Source organism: Piliocolobus tephrosceles, chromosome 9, assembly GCF_002776525.5.
Source record: "Piliocolobus tephrosceles isolate RC106 chromosome 9, ASM277652v3, whole genome shotgun sequence".
In the NCBI taxonomy this organism is placed as follows: domain Eukaryota; kingdom Metazoa; phylum Chordata; class Mammalia; order Primates; family Cercopithecidae; genus Piliocolobus; species Piliocolobus tephrosceles.
Genome location: NC_045442.1, coordinates 99,056,970 through 99,080,069, shown reverse-complemented (window position 1 = coordinate 99,080,069; position 23,100 = coordinate 99,056,970). Strand labels below are relative to the sequence as shown.

Below are 23,100 nucleotides of genomic sequence, written 5' to 3'. Positions count from 1 at the left end.
GCACCTGAATGTGGGTGGAAGAAGTGGGCTAATGATTTCTTTTTATATTTGTGATTAGTAACACTAATCTGTTCATTTTCCTCTCTGCTGGATTATTTCAGTTTTTTTCCCCATCTCCTATATGATTAAAGGTCTTTATTGTGACAAAAAGTATGTGAGCCTCTCAGTATATTTATTTATTTATTTATTTGTTTTATTTTATTTATTTATTTTTTTTGAGACAGAGTCTTGCTGTCACCTACGCTGCAGTGCAGTGGTGTGATCTTGGCTCACTGCAACTGCTGCCTCCTGGATTCAAGCGTTTTTCGTGCCTCAGCCACCCACATAGCTGGGATTACCAGTGTGCACCACCACGCCCAGCTAATTTTTTTGTATTTTTGGTAGAGACAGGATTTCGCCATGTTGGCCAGGCTGGTCTTGAACTACTGACCTCAAGTAATCCACCTGCCTCAGCCTCCCAAAGTGCTAGGATTACAGGTGTGAGCCACTGCACCTGGCTCAGTATCTTTAAATGTAATGCTCAGGGAATATATTCTTCATGGAGAACCACTCTATGAAAATTCTAACTGTATATAAGCCTGTAATATTTGTTTATCATGAGTCAATTCTCTGATTTACAAATCACTGCTTTACTAGAAGGGATTTGGTCATTATGATATTTAAGCTGTAACTATTTTTTTCCTCAAAGTTTTACATTGCCCATTAGGTGAGAGCAGAAGACTGCAGTTCATGGCAAGTATACAGTTAGATGTCATAGGTAGTAGTCACTTTCTAACACCAAGAGGTGTTTTTTTGTGGTAATGAGTACCTTTTATTGGGCCACCCAGAAATTTCAGGACTGTAAGGCTGGCATGCTGGATTTTCTGGAACTGTGTAGAGATGAATGAGAGGAGAGACATAGCTGGGTATATGTCACTGATGGGCCACTTCCCAGAGTGTACTTTCTTCCATGTTTTCTCTCTGGGAGAATTTGCTAGTATCGCATTTGAAGCATGGCTTCTTGCCATAAATGTTTGAAGGGACATAAATTATGCAAAATTAAAATTTTTCAAAAAGTAAATATGCTAGAAAAAGACAGACATGCATATGGACTCTTAAATAAAAGTAACTTTATGTTTGTTTATTCTTTTCAAAAGGTTGGGGATGATATGAATTCATTCTTGACATATTGTTCACAATTTGCAACTCAGCTAGAAGCAGTGCTTAAAGAAGAACAAAATGTATGTATTCTGTATATACGGTCAAGTATAAAATATCAGACTTGTACTGGTTGTTGAAAATTGAATCTGCTATCCAGTCAGCCAACATTAACCTAGATTCAGTGTCTTAAGAAATTATAAATGGCATTGGAAAGCATTATTTATTTATTTTTTATTCTTTTTTTAAATCATCATCAAGGGTTTTTACTATGCCCAAATGCAAAGATTATGCCACTGAACCACCACAAATAAGACATGAACTTTGAATTAATTCTTCAATAGTTGTGTGAATCTTAATGAATCTACCATATTCCCTCACTAAGAGCATGTAAGTAGTTAATAAATATTAAGGTTGTGGCAATCAGCCTCAAAGAGAGAATGATTGACCATTACGGAGAATGACCACATAATCATGGTTTGGGACCATAACCCTTATCAATTAGCTATGAGTAAAAGGTAAGACTGCAGTGGAATTGTTGAAATTGTCTTTTTTTCTTATAATAGAATACACTTAATTTATTGCTTTTCTTGGCAATAGTATTTAAATTGGCATGTAATAATTATACATATTTGTGGGGTACATAGCAATATTTTGATACAATGTGTAGTGGTCAAATTAGAGTAATTAGCATATTCATCACCTCAAACACTTATCATTTCTTTGTGATGAGAACATTCAAAATCCTCTCTTCTAGCTATTTGAATATATATATATATATATATATAAAATAAACTGTTGTTAGCTGTGGTTACCCTATAGGGCTGTAGAACACTATAACTTATTCCTCCTATCTAGCTGTAATTTTTTATCCTTTAACCAACCTCTCCCTATCTTCCCTCACCCCTACCCTTTCCAACCTCTAGTAATCATGATTCTACTCTCTGCTTCTGTGAGATCCGCTTGTTTTAGTATTTGCATATTGGCGAGAACATGAAATATTTCTTTCTGTTCCTGACTTATTTCTCTTAATATAATATCCTATAGGCCCATCCATGTTGCTGTGAATGACAGGATTTAATTCTTTTTTGGAATTAAGAGTGAAATCTTTTTTGGAACTAAAAGTGGCTGAATAGTAGTCCATTCTCCCTATATGCCACATTTTCTTTATTAATTTGTCTATTGATGGACATTTAGGTTGATTCTGTATCTTGGCTATTGCAGTTTAGTGCTGCAATAAACATGGAAGTACGGATGTCTCTTCAGTGTACTGATTTCCTTTCCTGTGGATATACACCCAGTAGTGAAATTGCTGGATCATATGGTAGCTCTATTTGTAGTTTTTTGAGGAAACTCCATGCTATTTTTCATTATCGTTCTACTAGTTTACATTTCCACCAAAAGTGTATATATGTTCCCTTTTCTCTGCATCCTTCTCAGTATTTATTTTTTGTCTTTTTGATAATAGCCATTCTAACTGAGGTGAGATGGTATCTCATTGTGGTTTTGACTTACATTTCCCTGATAATTAGTGATGATGAGCATTTTTTTCCTATACTTTTTAGCCATTTGTTTATCTTTCTTTTGGGAAATATTCAAGCCATTTACCTATTTTAAAATCAGATTTTTTTTTTTTTTGTCATTGAGTTGTCTGAGTTTCTGTATATTTTGAATATTTTTCACTTGTTAGATGAATTTGTTTTACAATAGGTTTTCTCATTCTGAAGATTGTGTTTTCACTCTGTTGATTGTTTCCTTTGCTGTGCAGAAGGTTTTTAGTTTGATATAATACCACTTGTCTGTTTTTGCTTGTGTTGCCTATGCTTTTGAGGTCTTACCCATAAAATATTTTCTCACACCAATGTCCCGAAGCATTTCCTCTGTTTCCTTCCAGTAGTTTCATAGTTTTGGGTTTTATATTTAAGTCTTATAAGCTGTTTTTGAGCTGATTTTTGCATCTGGTGAGATATTGGGGTCTAGTTTCATTCTTCTGCCTATGGATATTCAGTTTTCCCAGCACCATTTATTGAAAAGACTGTCCTTTTCCCAATGTTCTTGGTGTTTTTGTTGAAAATTTGTTAGCTATAAATAAGTGGATTTTTTGGGTTCTCTATTGGATTCCATTGGTCTGTGTGTCTGTTTTTGCACCAGTACCATGCTGTTGTGGCTACTATAGCTTTGAAGAGTATGTTGTGTGTGTGTTTGCACGTGTGTGTGTGTGCTTTTTTTTTTTGAAGAGACAAGGTCTTACTTTGTTGGCCAGGCTGGAGTGCAGTGGCACAATCATAGCTCACTGCAGCCTCGAACTCCTGGACTTGAGGGATCCTCTTGCCTCAGCTTCCCAAGCTGCTGGATTACAGGCATGAACCACCATGCCTGGCTAACTTTGTTGTGTATTTTGAAGTCAGGTAGTGTGTTGCCCCCAGCTTTCTTCTTTTTGCTCAGGATTGCTTTGGCTACTTAGGGTCTTTTGTGGTTCTACATGAATTTTTAGGATTTGTTTTCTATTTCTGTAAAGAATGTCATGGTATTAATAATTAATATTGTTAAAATGACCATACTACTGAAAGCTATCTGCAGATTCAGTGAAATCCCTGTCAAAATGATACTGAGCATAAGCCCAGTATCAATATTAATTCTTCTAATCCATGAACATAGGATGTCTTTTGTCTTTTTGCATGTGTCTTCTTTAATTTCTTTCATGAGTATTTCATAATCTTCATTGTAGAGAACTTTTACCTCCTTGGTTAAATTTATTTCTAGGTATCTTATATATTACTTTGTAGCTATTATAAATGGGATTGGTCTGTTGATTTCTTTTTTCAGTTAGTATATAAACATACTACTGATTTCTATATGTTGATTTTGTATTTTGCAGCTTTACTGAATTCATTAATTCTGAAAGTTTTCGGGTGGAGTCTTCTATGTATATGATATATATATGCTCATGTTGTCTGCAAACAGGGACACTTTTAAGGCCCTCCACTTAGTTGCTTTTCTTCCCTAGGAGAGTTCTGAGTTAGGTGAAACTAACTCAGTTTAGTGGGAACCTCTAGAGAGCTCAAAAGTGGGAACTCTAGAGAGCTCAAAATACTCACACAATTTCTTGGGAATATGTCTGCTATGCTGTCTCCAGAACCACTCAAAATGAGGGTTGCTGTTTTTAAGACTTCTACTGTGCTGGAGGACATGGTGGGGTAAGACCGAGTTAAAATACCACACAGTTCTGCTGTGGTGTTCAAGCCACATTTTACTGATGTGGCTTTACTTAGTTGATTTAAATATTTAACTGTTTTTCAATTGGAGCATAGGCCTTTGGACTTCCCTACTGCACAATTTATTTTTATTTTTATTTTTTTTGCTGTTATCACTCTTCAAATACCCTAATAGTTTTTTCTTGATGCAAATTTACAATTGACTTTGAATTTTATATATATAGCATTTCAGTAGACCAAGAATAACCAAGTGAGACCTGAAGAAAATGAACAAAGTGAAAGGACCTTCCCTAACAGATATCAAGATTCATTATGCAGCTGTATCAATTATGATTATGTGCTTTTGGTGCAAGCCTGGATGAACTGATAAAATTGAACAAAGTCTCAGATATTGACCCTTCTGTATATGGAAAATTTTGTTGATGATAGAGCCAGCAGTATAATAAATGGCTTTGGATCAACTGGTTATTTATAAGGGAAAAAACTAATTTGATATATGATCAAATATGATACTGAGATAAGTATATGACCTGGAGCAAGAAACAATCACAAAACAAATACAAATCATAAAAGGCAATATTGATAAATTCACCTATATTAAATTTATAACCTCTATTATATAAAGAATTCCAAGAGAAATTTCAAATTGGGACAAAATTTGGATCGTGTATACCTGATGTATGTGTATTTAATCACATAAAGGATTATCTAGATTATATAGATAATGTCTACTTATCAGTAAGTAAAAGATTAAACAAATCATTATGAAATAAAAAGGCATTTCACAGTGGATCAGTTTTTATTTTTCACTCATTTTTATCAATAATGATCTAGATTTAGCAGTATCGGTAATTGATGCTGTGGGTTTCCTCAGTAATTGAGAAAGGCACTGTTCTCCTTAAACTAGGAGTGGTTTAAATTATTGTAGAACTGTGGCTACAATGAGTGATTGAATTGATATATGCTAATGTTTCCCATCAGGTTCCAGTGCAGGCAGGGAAGTTTTGAGAACCTTGGAATCTCTCTTGACAGTGGAAAAAATTAGTTATTTCTAGGTATAATGTGCTTTAGTGGACATTATTTTCCATTATTTTCTTTTCTTTTTTTTTTTTTTTTTTTGAGACAGAGTCTCCCTCTGCCACCCAGGCTGGGGTGCAGTGGCCGGATTTCAGCTCACTGCAAGCTCTGCCTCCCAGGTTTACGCCATTCTCCTGCCTCAGCCTCCCGAGTAGCTGGGACTACAATGTATTTTTTTAGTAGAGACGGGGTTTACACCTTGTTCGCCAGGATGGTCTCGATCTCCTGACCTTGTGATCAGCCCGTCTCAGCCTTCCAAAGTGCTGGGATTACAGGCGTGAGCCACCGCGCCCGGCCTAGTGGACATTATTTTCTAAACGCTTACATAGCTGAAAATATTCTTCTTCTGACACAGACATTAATTTGCTTTGGTATATTTCCTGAAGGGTATCAGCCATTTTAGCTTAGATTTATGCTTTCTTATTATTTAGCTTAGTGATTCTTAGACTTTGGCATGCAAAGCAATCACCTGCAGGTCTAGTTAAAACACAGATTGCTAGTCCCACTTCTAGAATTTCTGATTTACTAGGGTAGGGCGGGGCCTGAGAATTTTCAGTACTAATAAGTATGCTTGTAGGTGGTGCTGATGCTGTTGCTATGGCACCTTACTTTTTGAACCACAGATCTAGAGTTAGTGTTGTGGAAGATAAATTTAATTTATCTAGCTTAATTTTTGTTCAATTTTATGTTACTCCCTGAATGCACATAGTAACATTTTACTTTAATAATGTAATGGAAAACTTTTACCCAATTTGATAGGGTGGGATTTTTGTTTTTGTAGTAAATGTAATCACTTTAACATTAGATATTTAAGTGGTAAATATTGATATTTTGAGCTGTTTATGGATGCTTCTCAACTTGTGAGGGAGTTACATACTGATAAACCCATCATGAGTTGAATTTTTCATATGGTGAAAGTGCATTTAATACACCTGACCTACCAAACATCATAACTTAGCCTACCCTACCTTAAATGTGCTGAGAACACTGGACATTAGCCTTCAGTTGGGCAAAATCATCTAACACAAAACCTGTTTTATAAGGAAGTGTTAAATAGCTCATGAAATTTATTGAATACTGTACTATAAGTGAAAAACAGAATGGTTGAATGTATATGTGGATTTCAGTTTCTATTGGGTTTTGTATATTTATTCAGTTTCTCTTATAATTTCTCAAGCAAGTACTTTGTATTTTTCATTAAAAATATTAAATAGTATTATAATATTTTATATCTTGATTTCTGGACCATTTAGCAGGAACAGAGTTGTATTGGGAAGATAGTGTTGGGAAGGTGATGCTTTTCGTTATTGTACTTGCTGTTGTATGAAAAGAAATATAATGCTCTTCTGAGAGGAATTTAAATTTTATTCTTTACCTATATACATAAATAAAATAAATAAAAAATATAAATATATACATATACATATATATATATTTTCTTTTGAGACAGAGTTTTGTTCTTGTTGCTCAGGCCAGAGTGCAATGGCATGATCTTGGCTCACTGCAACCTCTGCCTCCCGGGTTTAAGCGATTCTCCTGCTTCAGCCTCCCTAGTAGCTGGGATTACAGACATGCACCACCAGACCTGGCTAATTTTTGTAATTTTAGTAGAGACAGGGTTTCTCCATGTTGGTCAGGCTGGTCTCGAACTTCCAACTCCAGGTGATCTGCCTGCCTTGGCCTCCCAAAGTGCTGGGATTACAGGCATGAGCCACCACACCCAGCCTCCTTACCTATATTAAGAAAATATACGAAATACATTTGGGAATTGTTTGGGGGCCTCCTGATATAGATGTATTAGGGCCAGGCATGATGGCTCATGCTCAGTGCTTTGGGAGGCTGAGATAGGAGGATCGTTTGTGGCTAGGAGTTTGAGACCAACCTGGGCAACATGACCAAACTCTGTCCCTATTAAAAACAAAATTAAAAATTAGCCAGGTATAGGGGTGTGCCCATGTAGTCCTAGCTACTCAGGAGGCTGAGGCAAGTGGATCACTTGAGCCCAGGAGTTCAACGTTATAGTGAGCTATGAGTGCGCTGCTGCACTCAAGCCTGGGTGACAGTGAGATTCTGTCTCTCTTTCCCTCTTTACCCCTTTCTATATATAAAAAGAAAAATTATTTTTAAATTCTAGAATGAAGTTGTCTATGTAAGGTGAACTAAAAGCACTGTCTATAAATAAAAAATTATGATTTTCAACTATAGATTTATAAAGTTGTGATTGTACATTTTTGTGATTGAAAATTGCAAAAGACTGAACTAAATATTATATCATACATTGTGAAGTGTTCTATTTTTAAACGTTTTAATTAAAACTTTATTTTTCAGATTTTGGAATCTCTTTTTAAGGTATGTTCAATATATCACAGCTTAAGCCTATTAAACTTAACACAGAAATACATGCCAATGAAGAAGAGGTTTCTAAATTTTAAGGGAGTAGGAGGAATTCCATACTTGCTGCTCTATATGTTTAAGAATTTTATGTTCATTTGTATAGTGCATTAGCCCCATTCTGAATCCCAAGTGATATTTCGGTCAGGGCTGATATTTGATGGATGAAGAGTCACAGACACAGACACACATTTATATAGATATTTATTTCATTGCTGCAATTTAAATAGTCACTATTTCTTCTTTTGTCCCTCTTTTGTTTTCTTAAAGTGGTTTCAGTGGCAAGTCAATCAGATGGAAGAAGTAAGTCTAATGTTTTAAAATTGTTAACATTTTTTAACTCATTTGAAAACCAGTTTGGATTATGTATAAGTTAAGAATGTATAAGTCATTTTTGAATAACTGTTGGTTATAAAGTAATCTTTTGATTTAGGTAGACAAGGAATAAGTGGACGGGATAAAATATTTCTCAGTGACTTACACCCTATGTCCCTGCATATATCTGGTGTACTCCAAGTTTGACTGACACATGTTTTTTCCTAAAATTGAATAATGGAAACTAAGTTATTATTTTTTTTCAATTTACATAAAAGGGTGATGAGAGAATCTTTCACTTTAAAAATTTCTACCATATTTAAAAAAATCATGCTAAATGATGATATATGTATAGACATAAAATTATGTATCGATTTTCTATAGATGGAATATGTTGTTTTAATGATGTTCTTTTACAGTTTTGATTCAGGTACTTTGCCATTAGTTTGAGAACTACTGATCTCTGTCCTTAGGGGCTTTTAATTCTACTTTGGAAAATACTTTATATATGCTGTTAGTATATTGGAATGATTTCCAGGGTAGCTTTACTGATTTACAGAATTATTTTAGTTCTCATTTGGTCACACTTATGTTTCAGTCCAATTAAACACCCTTGAAGCCCAGGCTTTTCAAAGAAAAGAGGCCAGTTTCTTTGGGGGTGTAAACTTAAAGGATAAATACAGATAGAACCTTAAATGCATGAACTGGGACTGTATCCTAGCATCTTCTCATTGTTTTAGCTCTGGTCCCAGAATAGAAGACTTTCGTGGTCTGCATACTCTTTGCTTTAGGATACATTTGACTGACATTGGAAAAGTGTTAGTCATTCTTTGATTATGGCATAGTGGTCATTATCCTTCCAGAGAGGTAGGGTTAGAGTGAAGTCTACTATTCCTCTCCCCTCTTTTAAAATGTGGTCTTCTTTGCAACTTTGGAAATTCATCTTGTCATCTTCTTTTCATCCATCAACCTCTTTTTATTATTTTATTAATGGGTTTACTTTTACTATTCTTTTACACTCAGTCCTGTCAATGTACATGACCTATCCAAAACCCTGACCTCTTACTTTCTTGACTTCCTCATCTCCAAAGATATCGTGGCCTCCACTTCCAGTCACACTATGGACCTTGTCATTAACGAAATTACTTTATTTTAAAAATCACTAATTTAGGCAACTTATTCTTGAACTATAAATTTCTGTTTTTCCAATTATTACTTTAAATATTGGTCTGGCTGCCAAACACTTGGAATACTCTAAATGTAAGCCATTGGTTGGAACTATTTCAATTCCTGCTACCTAACAAAATATTAACATCTGTACTTATTTTCTCTTTCATTTTTCCTGTTAAGACAGATATATTGTTCTTTCTTATACATATGACTAGTTATTTTGCTTCTGTTTTGGATTTCATATCCTCTTGTCTTCTCAAGACTTTGTGTTTGTTTGTTTGTGTTTTTGAGACAGGGTCTCATTCTGGTTGCCCTGGCTGGACTGTAGTGATTTGATCTCAGCTCACTGAAGGCTTGACCTCCCGGGCTCAGGTGATTCTCCAACCTCAGCCTCTCAAGTAGCTGGGACCACAGGCGCGAGCCACCATGCCTGGATAATTGGTACTTTTTTTTTTAGTAGAGATGGGGTTTCGCCATGTTGCCCAGGCTGGTCTTGAACTCCTGGACTCATGCAATTCCCTCGCCTCCGCCTCCCAAAGTGCTGGGATTACAGGTGTGAGCCACCGTGCCCTGCCATGCCTTCTCAAGGACTTTGATTAATTAATTATTCTCTCTTGTAAATTCAATTTCTCTCATTCAATTTTATCCTTCCTTTCAATTTTTAAATATGCTCTTTTATCTCTCATTTGATCCACATTCCTCTCTAAAGGCCTATTTCCATGTCCTCTATTAGCCTGTTTTTAAAAAATTATTTTGTATGCAAATTTACTCATATTAGGGAACCAGTCATTAGATTATTACCAGGGTGTAAAGGCAAAGCAGATTTATAAGCGAGTGGAGAGAAAAACAGAGTCGGCAGTCTTTGAAGAATGAAACTAGTTGGGTCTTTTTTTTTTTTAAAGTGTTCAATGAATAAACTGACAGCTAGTGAAGAGATTAATCTGGGCACTCTTTCCTTGTAAGAGACAACTAAGGGTATTAAGTAAAACAGAGTTGTTTATGGATTTCCTGTAATAACCCTTAAGAGTTTAGCCATGGAGCATGTGTCACACATTCAGAGCCACATTTATTTGTATATTAATTTACTATACACTATGCTTTTACTTCCCAAGCATTTCTCAATCTATCCAGACTGAATTCTGTCTCTCTAACAAATAAAACATTCTCTCCATATGGTTCCCAGTAAGTTGTATGTTGTTAAATTAAACTTTTTTTTTTTGCCTCAGCTATAGTTAATATTATTGATTGTGCCCTCATTTTTGAAACACTATTCCTTTGGCTTCTGTGAATTACACTTTCCTGGCTATTGTTTTACCTCTTTGGCTATCTTCTTTTTAAAGTCCCCTCCTTAACCCAACCAGTAAATGTTGGAGTACCTCAAAGTTTTATCCTATGCCTTTTCTCTTTTTACTCCAAACTTTCTCCCTAGGCAGTCTCATCCAGTTTTTCCATTCAAGTATTACCTTTATGCATGTAATTTAGAAACATATACCTTTTGCTCAAAATGTTTCCCTGAACTCCAGGGTTTGCATATAATTGCTTACTTGACTATTCCACCTCAGATGCAATGGGTCAGAAATATGAATTTTTTACTCCTAAACTCTTCTAGTGTTCCCTATCTTAGTGAATGAGTACTATTTATCAGATTGGGTAAATGTGAAATGTGGAAACCATTCCTGACAACTCACTTCCATCTATTCCTGATATTTAATCTATCCACAAGTCCTCTGGGTTTCACTTTCTAAATAACTGTCAGATGTGTCCACTTTTCTCTGTGTCTACACCTTATTGTTAGTTACTATCATATCCATTATGCCTGAAATCCCAACCAATGCATTCATAATCACCAGGAGGAACCCCCACTACACAGTATACTTCTGATCTGGAATTTCAAGTTTTTCAATGTTTAAACCCATAATTGCTTATCTTAAATATTTTATTAATTTGGTGTACCAGATACATTATCTAAAGGTTTGTATTATCTGCTGTTTTTCAAGGAGTGTATCTCTTTTTTTTTTTTGTAAATTTTATTTTAAGTTCAGGGGTACATGTACAGGTTTGTTATTTACGTAAACTCATGTCACAGGTATTTGTTGTAGAGATTATTTCATCACCCATGTACTAAGCCCAGTACCCGATAGTTATCATTTCTTCTCCTCTCCTTCCACCATCATGTAGAGCCCAGTGTCTATTGTTCCCTTGTTTGCGTTCATGAGTTCTCATCATTTAGCTCCCACTTATAAGTGAGAACATGCAGTATTCGATTTTATGTTCCTGTGCTAGTTTGATAAGGATAATGGCCTCCAGTTCCATCCATGTTCCTGCAAAATACATGATCTCATTTGTTTATATGGCTGCATAGTATTCCATGGTATATATATACCACATTTTCTTCATCCAGTCAACCACTGATGGACATTTAGGTCGATTCCATGTCTTTGCTATTGTGAATAGTGATGCAGTGAACATACACATGCATGTGTCTTTATGACAGGATGATTTATTTTCCCTTCGGTGTATACCTAGTAATGGCATTGCTGGGTCAAATGGTAGTTCTGTTTTTAGATATTTGAGGAATCACCACACTGTTTTCCACAACAGGGAACTAATTTATACTCCCACCAACAGTGTATAAGCAATTTCTTCTCCACAACCTTGCCAGCACCTTTTATTATTTTTTTTTACTTTTTAATAATAGTAATTCTGACTGGTATGTGATGGTATCTCATTGTGGTTTGATTTGCATTTCTCTAATGATCAGTGATGTTGAGCTTTTTTTCATATGCTTGTTGGCCCCATGTATGTCTTCTTTTGAAAAGTGTCTATTCATGTCCTGTGTCCACCTTTTTTTTTTTTGAGATGGAGTCTTGCGCTGTCTCCAGGCTGGAGTGCAGTGGCACGATCTCGGCTCACTGCTACCTCTGCCTCCCGGGTTCAAGCAGTTCTCCTGCCTCAGCCTCCCAAGTAGCTGGGACTACAGGTGTATGCCACCATGCCTGGCTAATTTTTTTTTTTGTATTTTAGTAGAGACAGGGTTTTACCATGTTGCCCAGGCTGGTCTGAAACTCCTGAGCTCAAGCAATCTGCCTGCCTCAGCGTCCCAAAGTGCTAGGATTACAGGCGTGAGCCACTGCGCCTGGCCTTTCCACTTTTTAATGGTGTTGTTTGTTTGTGTCTTATAAATTTGCTTAAGTTTCTTATAGATGTTGGATATTAGGCCTTTGTCAGATGAATAGTTTGCAAGTGTTTTCTCCCAATTTCTAGGTTGCCTGTTTACTCTGTTGATAGTTTCTTTTGCTGCACAGAAGCTCTTAAGTTTAATTAGATCCTATTTGTTAATTTTTGCTTTTGTTGCAATCGCTTTTGGCATCTTTATGGAGTCCTTGCCCGTTCCTGTGTCCAGAATGGTATTGTCTAGGTTGTCTTCCAGAATTTTTATAGTTTTGGGTTTTACATTTAAGTCTTTTATTCATCTTGAGTTAATTGTTGTATATGGTGTAAGCAATGAGTCCAGTTTAAATCTTCTGCACATGGTTAACCAGTTATCCCAGCCTCATTTATTGAATAGGGAATCCTTTTTTCATTGTTTGCTTTTGTCAGGTTTGTCAAAGATCAGATAATTGTAGGTGTGCAGCCTTATTTCTGGCTTCTCTATTCTGTTCCATTGCTCTATGTGTCTGTTTTTGTGCCAGTACCATGCTGTTTTGGTTACTGTAACCTTATAGTATAGTTTGAAGTTGGGTAGTGTGATGCCTCTAGATTTGTTCATTTTGCTTTGGATTGCCTTGGCTCTTTGGGCTGTTTTTTGGTTCCATATGAACTTTAAAATAGATTTTTTCTAGTTCTGTGAAGAATTTCATTGTTAGTTTGATAGGAATATCATTGAATCTATAAATTTGCTTTGGGCAGTATGGCCATTTTAATCATATTGATTCTTTCTATCCATGCACATGGACTGTTTTTCCATTTGTTGGTATCATTTCTGATTTCTTTGAGCAGTGTTTTGTAGCTCTCCTTGTAGAGATTGTTCACCTCCCTGGTTAGCTGTGTTCCTAGGTATTATTTTTGTAGCAATTGTGAATGGGATTGCATTCCTGATTTGGCTATTGTCTTGACTGTTGTTGATGTATAGGAATGCTAGTGATTTTTGTACATTGACTTTGTATCTTGAGACTTTGCTGAGGCTGTTTATTAGCTGAGGGAGGTTTTGGGCCAAGACTTTGGGGTTTTCTAGATATAGGATTATGTTGTCTGTAAACAGGGATAGTTTGACTTCCACTCTTCCTATTTGGATGCACTTTATTTCTTTCTCTTGTCTGATTGCTCTGACCAGGACTTCCAATACTGTGTTAAATAGGAGTGGTGGGAGAGGGCGCCTCAAGGAATCTTTCTTAAAGTGTAGTTGATAGAACATATTTAAATGTCACCCAGGATACCTGTTATAAGTGCACATTACTGGATTAGATTTCTTTTGTGAGTCTGTGAGTTAGGAATCTACTGCTTCAACAGGTAGGAAACAAGGGATTCTCATGCACACTAACATTTGAGAATCTTGTGATAATCTTTTTACTGCTGACAAAATTTATTGTCAGTACATGCTGGTGAGGTTCATGTCAGTGATCATGTTGCATTATATATTGCATTAACAGAGATACATGTGAAAACCATTAGAGTATATGGTGAACTGTGCCAGAGAAATATAGGCTGAGACTGCAGTAGCCTGTGCTTTTCAGACTTGTCCTGCTGGAATCTGTGCCCCAAAGGTCTTTCTGAAGAAACCGTGTAGCTGATAACCCATTGTCTATATTCCATACTCTTTTAGTTCTGTGACTTCATCATTTTTCCCAGAAAGGACTTCTGTTAAAATTTAATCTCTGTTGGGAAATGTAATGTATCAAGAGTCTAATCAAGGGACAAAAACCACACAGTAATTTGGTTAGGGAAAGTTTGATATAAAGAATTATTGTAACAGAGGAATATCTACTGAAGGATATTGATAGACATTCTACTAAAGAAGTAAAGATAATTCTAATGAATACAGGAGTAGAAGATAGAGGGAACAACTTCAACTCCTAGGATGGAATCAGAATATGAATATCCCCAATCATTCCCTCCCAGCAATGCAGGGCTAAGGTGCAGAACTTCTGAAGAGGGAGCAGCTTTCATCACTACACAGCAGAGAAGTTTGCTGGGCTGCGAGGCTGGTGGAGCCTCACTGGGAAGCTGTCCATGAGGGTGGTACACTTAGGAATCTGCCCTCTGTGATGCTAGAAAAAGCCACCTTCCAGAGAGGTGCTGTACTTCCTGCTGGGAAGCTGTTCACAAGGGTGATATGTTGGAAAACTTCCCTAAGGGAGGCTCTGCACTGGTGAATTTTGCTACAAAGTTCTGGGGGAAGCTGCCCATAGGAATCTGCCATGCCAGGGACCTTACCAGGAAGCCATCCATGAGGTGATGCTGTTGAAATTTTCTGGGGGTGAGTACTATAAAATATACTACACACTGCCTGAGGAAGAAGCAGAGAGAGACACAGAACTAGGAAGAGAAGCTTCTTCCTCTTCCAATGCCTCTTCAGGACCCTCTGCTGAAAAAGGTTAACATCAGACCACCCATCATGGAAGAGATATTCCACTATCACAGACAAGACAATGAAGAATAGATTGTTGAGGTGAGACACAGTAAACTGATGACATTATTTTTGACTCAGTTTATGATTTGTGGCTTCTTATTTGGGATCTTTCCTTTGCCTGTAAAGTTTCCATAGGTCTCCTGCTTCCCTTCCATCTATTCTGTGTTCCTTGCCATATCTTCCCTATACCCAAGCTCGGACTTCTAGTGTATTGCCTAGCATTTACTTCCTGCTGTGATATCCTAATCTCATTCCAGTCATTACAAAAATGAAGTCTCTGTTCTAAATCCCCAATGCTGGAATTTATCTTTGCTAAGTCCTTGACTTCATTTTTCCCCCAACTTTTCCTCCTAGCATAAGGATTGGAGATGTCTACATGGGTGGCTCTCTGAATTTAGGGGAAGCAATTATTTTAGCATTACTCTTGTAAATATTCTGTGTCATTTTCCTATCAAAATTTTCTGACCCCAATTGCTATTCTGCTTGTTTATGTTTCCACACATTGGCCGTTTACGGGTTTCTTTTGCTGTGGTTTTTGGACACTCATTCTTGCTGAATTTTCTTTAAGTAAACTTGTTACCTAGAATAGTAATTATGGTCATTTTATTCTGTGAATCTTGCTGTTTCTTCCCACTGCCTGTTATTTTTTAGCTTGGTCTATTCTAAAGGTCTCAAGACACCCAAATATGTCTCAGTCTTCCCCACGCAGACTGGAAAAATGCTAGTTCCATAGACCTTTATATTTTAACTTCTGGGAGTTAGTAATAGTATTAGCCTTTGAGAAAAAATTATTATCTTTAGGTAATTTACCACAGTAAGGGTATTCTTAAAAGAATTTATGGGAAACAATTTAGAATTACTCTTGTAAATATTTTGAGTTGCATTTATTGTTATTGGACTTGCTTAAAATTCCTATATATTTTAACATTAAACAGATGATTAGAGTTCAGGTTTTACATGTAAAAACCATCACTGAGCTATAATTCTGTTCATAGATAATTGCACATATAAATATATTTGTAAAATATTGTATCATTACTTGGCTATAGCTATAGATAAGAATAATATAAAAATTACTTTGATTTAATAAAGGAAATAATGAAATTTATTTGAGGTATGGGAACAAAATGGGTATTTACTAAGTAACTGGTTAATTTTATTATTTTAGATAAGTAAAGATCAAACTCTTTTACAAGCAGAGCCTCCAGAACCTGACAAAACAGTCACTTTAAATATTGCACAAATAGTACGCCTTTTACAAAGATTTGAAGAACTGAAGAATCGCCTTAAACAGAGGTCTAAATCCTCCTGGAAAGTCATGTTGTCTAAAAGCATGTAAGCGAAATATAAGAACTAATTGAATCAAAAACAATAAGAAAGGTATATAATTAGCACTGAATGTAAGATAATGAGTTAGGTATGATGGCTGTACACAGGGCTTCTTAGTCAAATCAGGTCTAGTCAACTTGTTTCCATTTGCAATTTTTAATACTCTGAGATGTACAATACAGGAGAATTAGCTGCATGTGGCTATGCAAATTCAATGTAGAAAATCAGTTTCTTAGTCACACTAGCTACATTTCAGGTGCTTAGCACCCACATGTGGCTGTTACTAGAAAGTTATATTGGACATTGCTAGCTTTGAAATATCTGGCTCATAAATTCTTTTCTCAGTTTGATTAGGTAACTCCTAGTAATAAACAGGAAACTAAGATCTAATGAAATACTTCATTGTTCATGAACATGTTCATTAAAAATTATATTAACAGCTTATCCAAGTAAAAGTTTTACATTTATAAGCAACCATGCTTTTGCATTAAACGGATAAAACATTCTTTTTTAGTGTTAAAATAGAATATACGTACCCATAGTTGGAAGGGACCACTAGTTATGCGGTTACTTTAGTGATATCTCTGTCAATAACTGAAAATAATGAAGAGAGTGGTACTTGAGTTGGCTCCTGGGGGTTGCATAACTAGATCCTTGGTTCAGAGGTTAAGGTTTAAACCATATTCATACTTGACATTTAAGTGTCTGCTGTGTACTAGGGATTTTTGTAGTAACTTTACATGTATAATCTTTGATTTTCATAACTACTTTATGAGAAAGGTACTATTATACCCCAATTTTAATGAGAATAAACTGAAGCCAATAGAGGTTAAGTAATGTACCTGGCTGAGGTCATATAATAAGTAAGTATAATAAGTAAACAGGTTTTGACCCAAAGGTCAGCTAGTCTCACTCCAGAACTTATGTCCTTCATCATTATACGACTGATAATAATACTTTGACAAAAAGATACCTCATGTTTCTAACAATTTATTTTTGCTATTTTTGTTGTTAATGTTTTTGGTATACTTAATTATATTCGTGGCCTACATGGAATTCATATAATTACATAGTTTAGTTTGACTTTTCAACTTGTAACTTGTAAGTTTACCTTAGTGTCTGTGAATAAAGATTAAAGATATGTTTAATTTTTATTTTACAAACTTCATATGTCTAGACTACACATTTCAGTTCTTGTTTTAGTGTAATTTAAACTCTTACTCTTTGATATATTAAAAAATGTTTCATTTATTGAACTTGAACAGGGATGAAGAAAATCGACCAGAAGCAGTGAAAAGTTGTGAAGCTGTAGCACGGAAAATTGAAGGTGATAATATTTTATACATGTTTGTCCTTAAAAATTTTATTAAAAATTTTGTTATTATTTTTATCTTTTAAAGAGAGAGTCTCACTCTGTCACCGATGCTGGAGTGTAGTGGCATGAATATTGCTCACTGCAGCCTCAAACTCTTGGGCTCAGGTGATCCTCTCTGCTCAGCCTTTTGAGGTAGCTGGGACCACAGGCACAGGCCACCGAGGCCAGCTGATTTTTTTTTGTACAGATGTAGGTCTCACTATGTTGCCCAGGCTGGTCTTTAACTTCTGGCCTCAAGAGATCCTCCCACCTCGGGCTCCCAAAATGTTGGGATTACAGGCATGAGCCACTATGCCCAGCATGTTTGACTTTTATGGGGTTCATTAACATTTTGAAATGAATAAGTTAATAAGTGTATTAACATTTTGAAACTTAAAGTAAAAAAATTTACAGTTATAAAATTATACAATGGTAAATTTAGATAATATTTAATAGTGAGTTTGATATTTTAATAAAAGTTTTTATTATGTTCCAGATTCTGGGAACATACAAAATGAATACAATGTGTATCCCCTGTGCAGACAACAATGTTGTTGTTACTTTCATAAAACTTACAGCTTAGTAAGGATACAAGTACATTGTCTAGCATGTTAGTACAGTGTTACGCATGATAAAGGTACGTGGAATTTGCATTGGGTCCACAGAAAGGAGCAATCTGTTCAACCTAAGGAGTTAGGAAGACTTTATACAACTTTAAAGGGTGAATAGGATTTAGTAAAGTAAAGAAGGGAAATATTTGGTATTTTAAGAAGACAATAGCATGAACAAACAACATGCATGGAGAATTACAACTGGATTGGTGTTAGAGTAAGACGCGATATATAGGGATGAAGTAACAGAGGGCCAGTCATAGTGGGAATGGATGCTCTGCTAAGGTGCTTAGACTTCTTAAAAAATTAATAAAGAATCATTCATTGCAGATTTTTTTGTAGGATATAATTTTAGAGAAGTTTTTTCCTGACTGCACTGTAGAAGCTAGATTTGGGGACTAGGAGTAGGAAAGGGAAGTTATTATATCTTAGATGTGTGATAAATACCTATATTCAAAGACTAAGAAGAAGGGAGTCAGGTTTGAGAAATATTTACTTGAAAGTTGGTGACTGGATATAGAAGGAAGACTAGATAATGATGGTACCATCAATGAATATAAGCGAATACAAGAGCAAAAACAAGTTTTGGTGAGAAAGTGATGTTTATAATCAGCTGTTACACACATTCTTTTAAATGTTACCATTTGTTGCCTGATTGGGAAGATCTGCAGTGTTGGCAGCTATTATTTTTTCAAAGTTTTCTTTCTTTTGAATAAGTTACTAAAATTAAAACGATAAAATTTAAACTCAATTAGTATATATAATTGCCTTTTGAAATTTATAGTGACAAATACACTTTTAATTATTTCAGAATTCATAGAAGCCCACTCAACTGATGAATTTAAAGGTATTTCTGCAACAGAACCACGTAAGTTTCCACTCATTAAAGCATTATTGTGATAATAACCTCTGTTACATTAATTTCTATAATTTAAAGTAATAATTATTAGGTTAACAGTGCAGACTCCCTGCCTTGGAGTTTGGAGCCATACAGTTGAGCTGGTTGTCAAGCAACTATTAAAATTCTTAGTTAAGGATATGTGTTATTGAAACTAGATTTTTTTTTTTTTTTTTTTGAGACAGAGTCTTGCTCTGTTGCCCAGGCTGGAGTGCAGAGGCATGATCTCGGCTCACTGCAACCTCTGCCTCCTGGGTTCAAGTGATTCTCGTCTCTCAGCCTCCCAAGTAGCTGGGATTACAGGCATGCACCACCACATCCAGCTAACTTTTGTAACTTTTGTATTTTTTTTTTTTTTAGTGGAGAGAGTTTCACCATGTTGGCCAGGTTGGTCTTGAACTCCTGACCTCAGGTAATCTGCCTGCCTCGGCCTCCCAAAGTGTTGGGATTACAGGCGTGAGCCATTGCGCCCGGCCTAGATTAATTTTTGAGGAGTGCATGTTAGTACATGGAATGGAGGATTCTGAGTTGTGATTAGAACATAATACTGAAATGTTGGCAGGCCTTTGAGGTATAGCAGTGATAAATTTAAATAGTTTGTAGATTTTGTTACTAGGAATTATATCCACAAATGCTTTCACTGCAGATGAGTAGTTGTCAGTTCAGGAATATAAAGAGCTGCTAGAGCTTGTCTGTTAAGTTTATGACTACTTGTCAATAGAAGGGAGAAATTAACTTACTCATGTCTTAGGGCTGGAGAGAATTTTGAAATAATAGTGTAAAGCACACTGTGGAATACAGTTCAAAAGTAGAAAATAATGTTTGCTTGGAACAGGTTGCTGGGAATTCTGCCCTCTTTCAACTTCAGCTTTAAACCCAAACCTTGCCATGTTTAAACCAAGGACAGCTGCACATCTTACAGCACTCCCAAGTTCTACAGAGATTTCTGATCGAAGAGAGCTCTGACTGACTAGGTGGGGTAGAAAGGTATATAGAACTTTGGACTAGATAGTGAAAACCTCTGTATACATCAAGGGGAATCCCTTGTACATCTATGAACCTCTCAAGAGCTCTCTCTTTTTCTCTCTCTCAGTCTGTATGGTTGCCTTCCTTCTAATATTGTACCTTGGCTTCCACAAACACTGAACTTTGTTTCCTAAACTCAAGGCAACCAGTATGCTCTGAGTTCCCCTTCCCTATACTGTGGACTGGCAATTCCAGACAGCAAATTGGGGTCATTACAGGGCCTTTCCACTTTATTACCATATGTACTACTTTCACTGTTTTCCAATTTCTGAATACCACTGTTTGATATATTTTTGTCCAGTATTTAAGTGGTTTAAGGTAGAAGAGTAATTCTGGTCCCTGATGCTCCATCATGGATGAAAGCAGAAATCCGTGTACCCACTTATAGTTTAATGGAATACATCTTCCAATCACAAAACCACATTTCAAAAGGATAAAATATGGTTGAGATTTTGCTCATGGTTCTAAAGGGGAGCAGAGGACAGAATTATATAGTATAATATGGAGAAACCGCTTTGCAAATTCATACGATCTTTTTCCAATGGCAGTTGTTTCAGTTTCTTAGCTTTATCAGTATAGACTTGCTTTCTTTCTCTATTGCTGCATTTTACTTGTTCACTATCATTTTCTTTTAAAAGTACCTCCTCTCTTCTTCTCTGGCGACACTTAATTCTCTTTTCCCTTCCTGTTTCCTAAATTCTATTAAATCTTATAGCCTGGCTGGCAAGACGGAAGCTACCTTTATATTGCACTCTGGTTTTGCTTTTAGGTCACAATTTCATCTTGATGTTGCTTCATTTAATAGACTATTTTTTTAGAGAAGTTTTAGGATCACAGAAAAATTGAACAGAAATTACAGAGAGTTCCCATTAGCGCACACCCCTGCCCCCCACTTCCTGCATAAAGCTTCCCCTATTATTAACATTTTGCATTAATGTGATACATTTGTTATGGTTGATGAACCAATTTTGATACATTATTATTAACTACAGTCCATAGTATACATCTGGTTTGCTTTTTGCATTGTACAGCTCAGTGGATTTTGACAAATGTATCATGTCATGGATCCACCATTACAGTGTCACACAGAATAGTTTAATTGCCCTAAAAATCCCCTGTGTCCGACCTATTCACCTCTTCCTCCATCCACCTGAATCCCTGGAAACCACTGATCTGTTTATTTACTGTTTCGATAGTATTTCGTTTTCAAGAATGTTGTGTATTTGATATTAGTTATTTCTTTTACCTAATAATGTACAGTTAAAGTTCCTCCATGTCTTTCAATAGTTTGACAGTTTATTTCTTTTTATTGCTGTTAAATAAATTTATGGATTTACTAAATTTATCCATTTACCTGTGAAAGGGCATCTTGGTTGTTTCCATGTTTCAGCAATTATAAATAAAGCTGCTATTAATGCTTTTGTGCAGGTTTTTGTGTGGATGTAAGTTTTCAGCTCAATTGGGTAAACACAAAGGAGCATGACTGCTAAGTCATATAGTAAGAGTTGTCTAGCATTATAAGAAACTGCCAAATGGGCATGCAGAGGGGCTGTACCATTGTGCATTCCCCCCTACAATTGAGGAGAATTCTTGTTGCTCCACATCTTTGTCAGCATTTAGAATTGACAGTGTTTGTGCTTTTAGCCATTCTAATAGTTTTGTAGTGATATTTCATTGCTTTCATTTGCAATTCCATGATTATGCATGATGTTGAGCATCTTTTCATATGCTTATTTGCCATCTGTTTCATTTCTTTGGTGAGGTGTTCAGATCTTTTACCTATTTTAAAAATTGGGTTGTTTGTTTTCTTATTGTTGAGTTTTAAGAGTTCTTTTTATATTTTGGATACAAGCCTTGTATCAGGTATGTGTTTGGCAAAGATATTCTCTCAGTCTGTGGCTTATCTTTTCATTCTTTTAGCAGTGTCTTTTGCAGAGCCAGAATAAAGTCAAACTTACCATTTTTTTTTATTTCATGAATTGTGCTTTAGGTGTTGTATGTAAAAATTCATCTTCAAACCCAAAGTTACCTAGATCGTCTCTTCTACTGTCTTATAAAAGTTTTATAGTTTTGCATTTTATGTTTATAATTATGATCCATTTTGAGTTAATTTTTTTTTTTTTTTTTTGAGACAAAGTCTTGCTCTGTCGCTGGAGTGCGATGGTGCCATCTCGGCTCACTGCAACCTCTGCCTCCCCATTCAAGTGATTCTTCTGCCTCAGCCTCCCTAGCAGCTGGGACCACAGGTGTGCGCCACCATGCCCGGCAAATTTTTGTATTTTTAGTAGAGATGGGGTTTCACCATCTTGGTCAGGCTGGTCTTGAACTCCTGACGTCGTGATCTGCCCGCCTCAGCCTCCCATTGTACTGTGATTACAGGCGTGAGCCACTGTGCCCGATCCATTTTGAGTTAATTTTTGTGACAGGTGTAAAGTCTATGTCTAGATTCATTATTTATACATTTTTTGCATTTGGATGTCCAGTTGTTTCAGCATCATTTGTTGAGAAGACTACTCTTTCTTCATGGAGTTGCCTTTGTTCCTTTGCCAAACATCAGTTGTGTATATTTGTGAGTCTATTTTTGGGCTTTTTATTCTGTTTGCTTGTCTGTCTATTTTGGCAGTGCTACATGTCTTGATTACTTTAGCTTTTAGTAAGTATTGAAGTTGGGTAGTGTCAGTCCTCCGATTTGTTGTTCTTCAACATCGTGTTGATTTCTCTGGGTCTATTGCCTTTCCATATAAACTTTGGAAACAATTTGTTGGTATCCAAAAAATACCTTGCTGCTGGGATTTTGATTGAGATTGCATTGAATCTATGGATTAAATGGACAAGAACTTGTATCTTAACAATATTGTATCTTTCATTCTATGAACATGAAATCTCTCTCCATTTATTTAAATCTTACTTGCTTTCATCAGAGTAATGAACTTTCCTCATATAGATCT

At 35.9% G+C, this 23,100-nt stretch overlaps 1 protein-coding gene across 2 annotated transcripts in view; it reads left to right on the top strand.

Annotated features, from left to right (window-relative positions):
• LOC111546657 (coiled-coil domain-containing protein 7) overlaps positions 1-23,100 on the top strand; it is a 124,706-nt gene that overhangs the window by 6,402 nt on the left and 95,204 nt on the right. For both annotated transcript variants that reach the window (XM_023218145.3, XM_023218144.3), the window contains exons 4-9: positions 1,137-1,220; positions 7,758-7,778; positions 8,091-8,123; positions 16,103-16,269; positions 17,529-17,590; positions 19,040-19,096. In XM_023218145.3, coding sequence (XP_023073913.2) covers positions 1,137-1,220; positions 7,758-7,778; positions 8,091-8,123; positions 16,103-16,269; positions 17,529-17,590; positions 19,040-19,096 — 424 coding nt within the window. The remainder of the gene's footprint in view (positions 1-1,136; positions 1,221-7,757; positions 7,779-8,090; positions 8,124-16,102; positions 16,270-17,528; positions 17,591-19,039; positions 19,097-23,100) is intronic.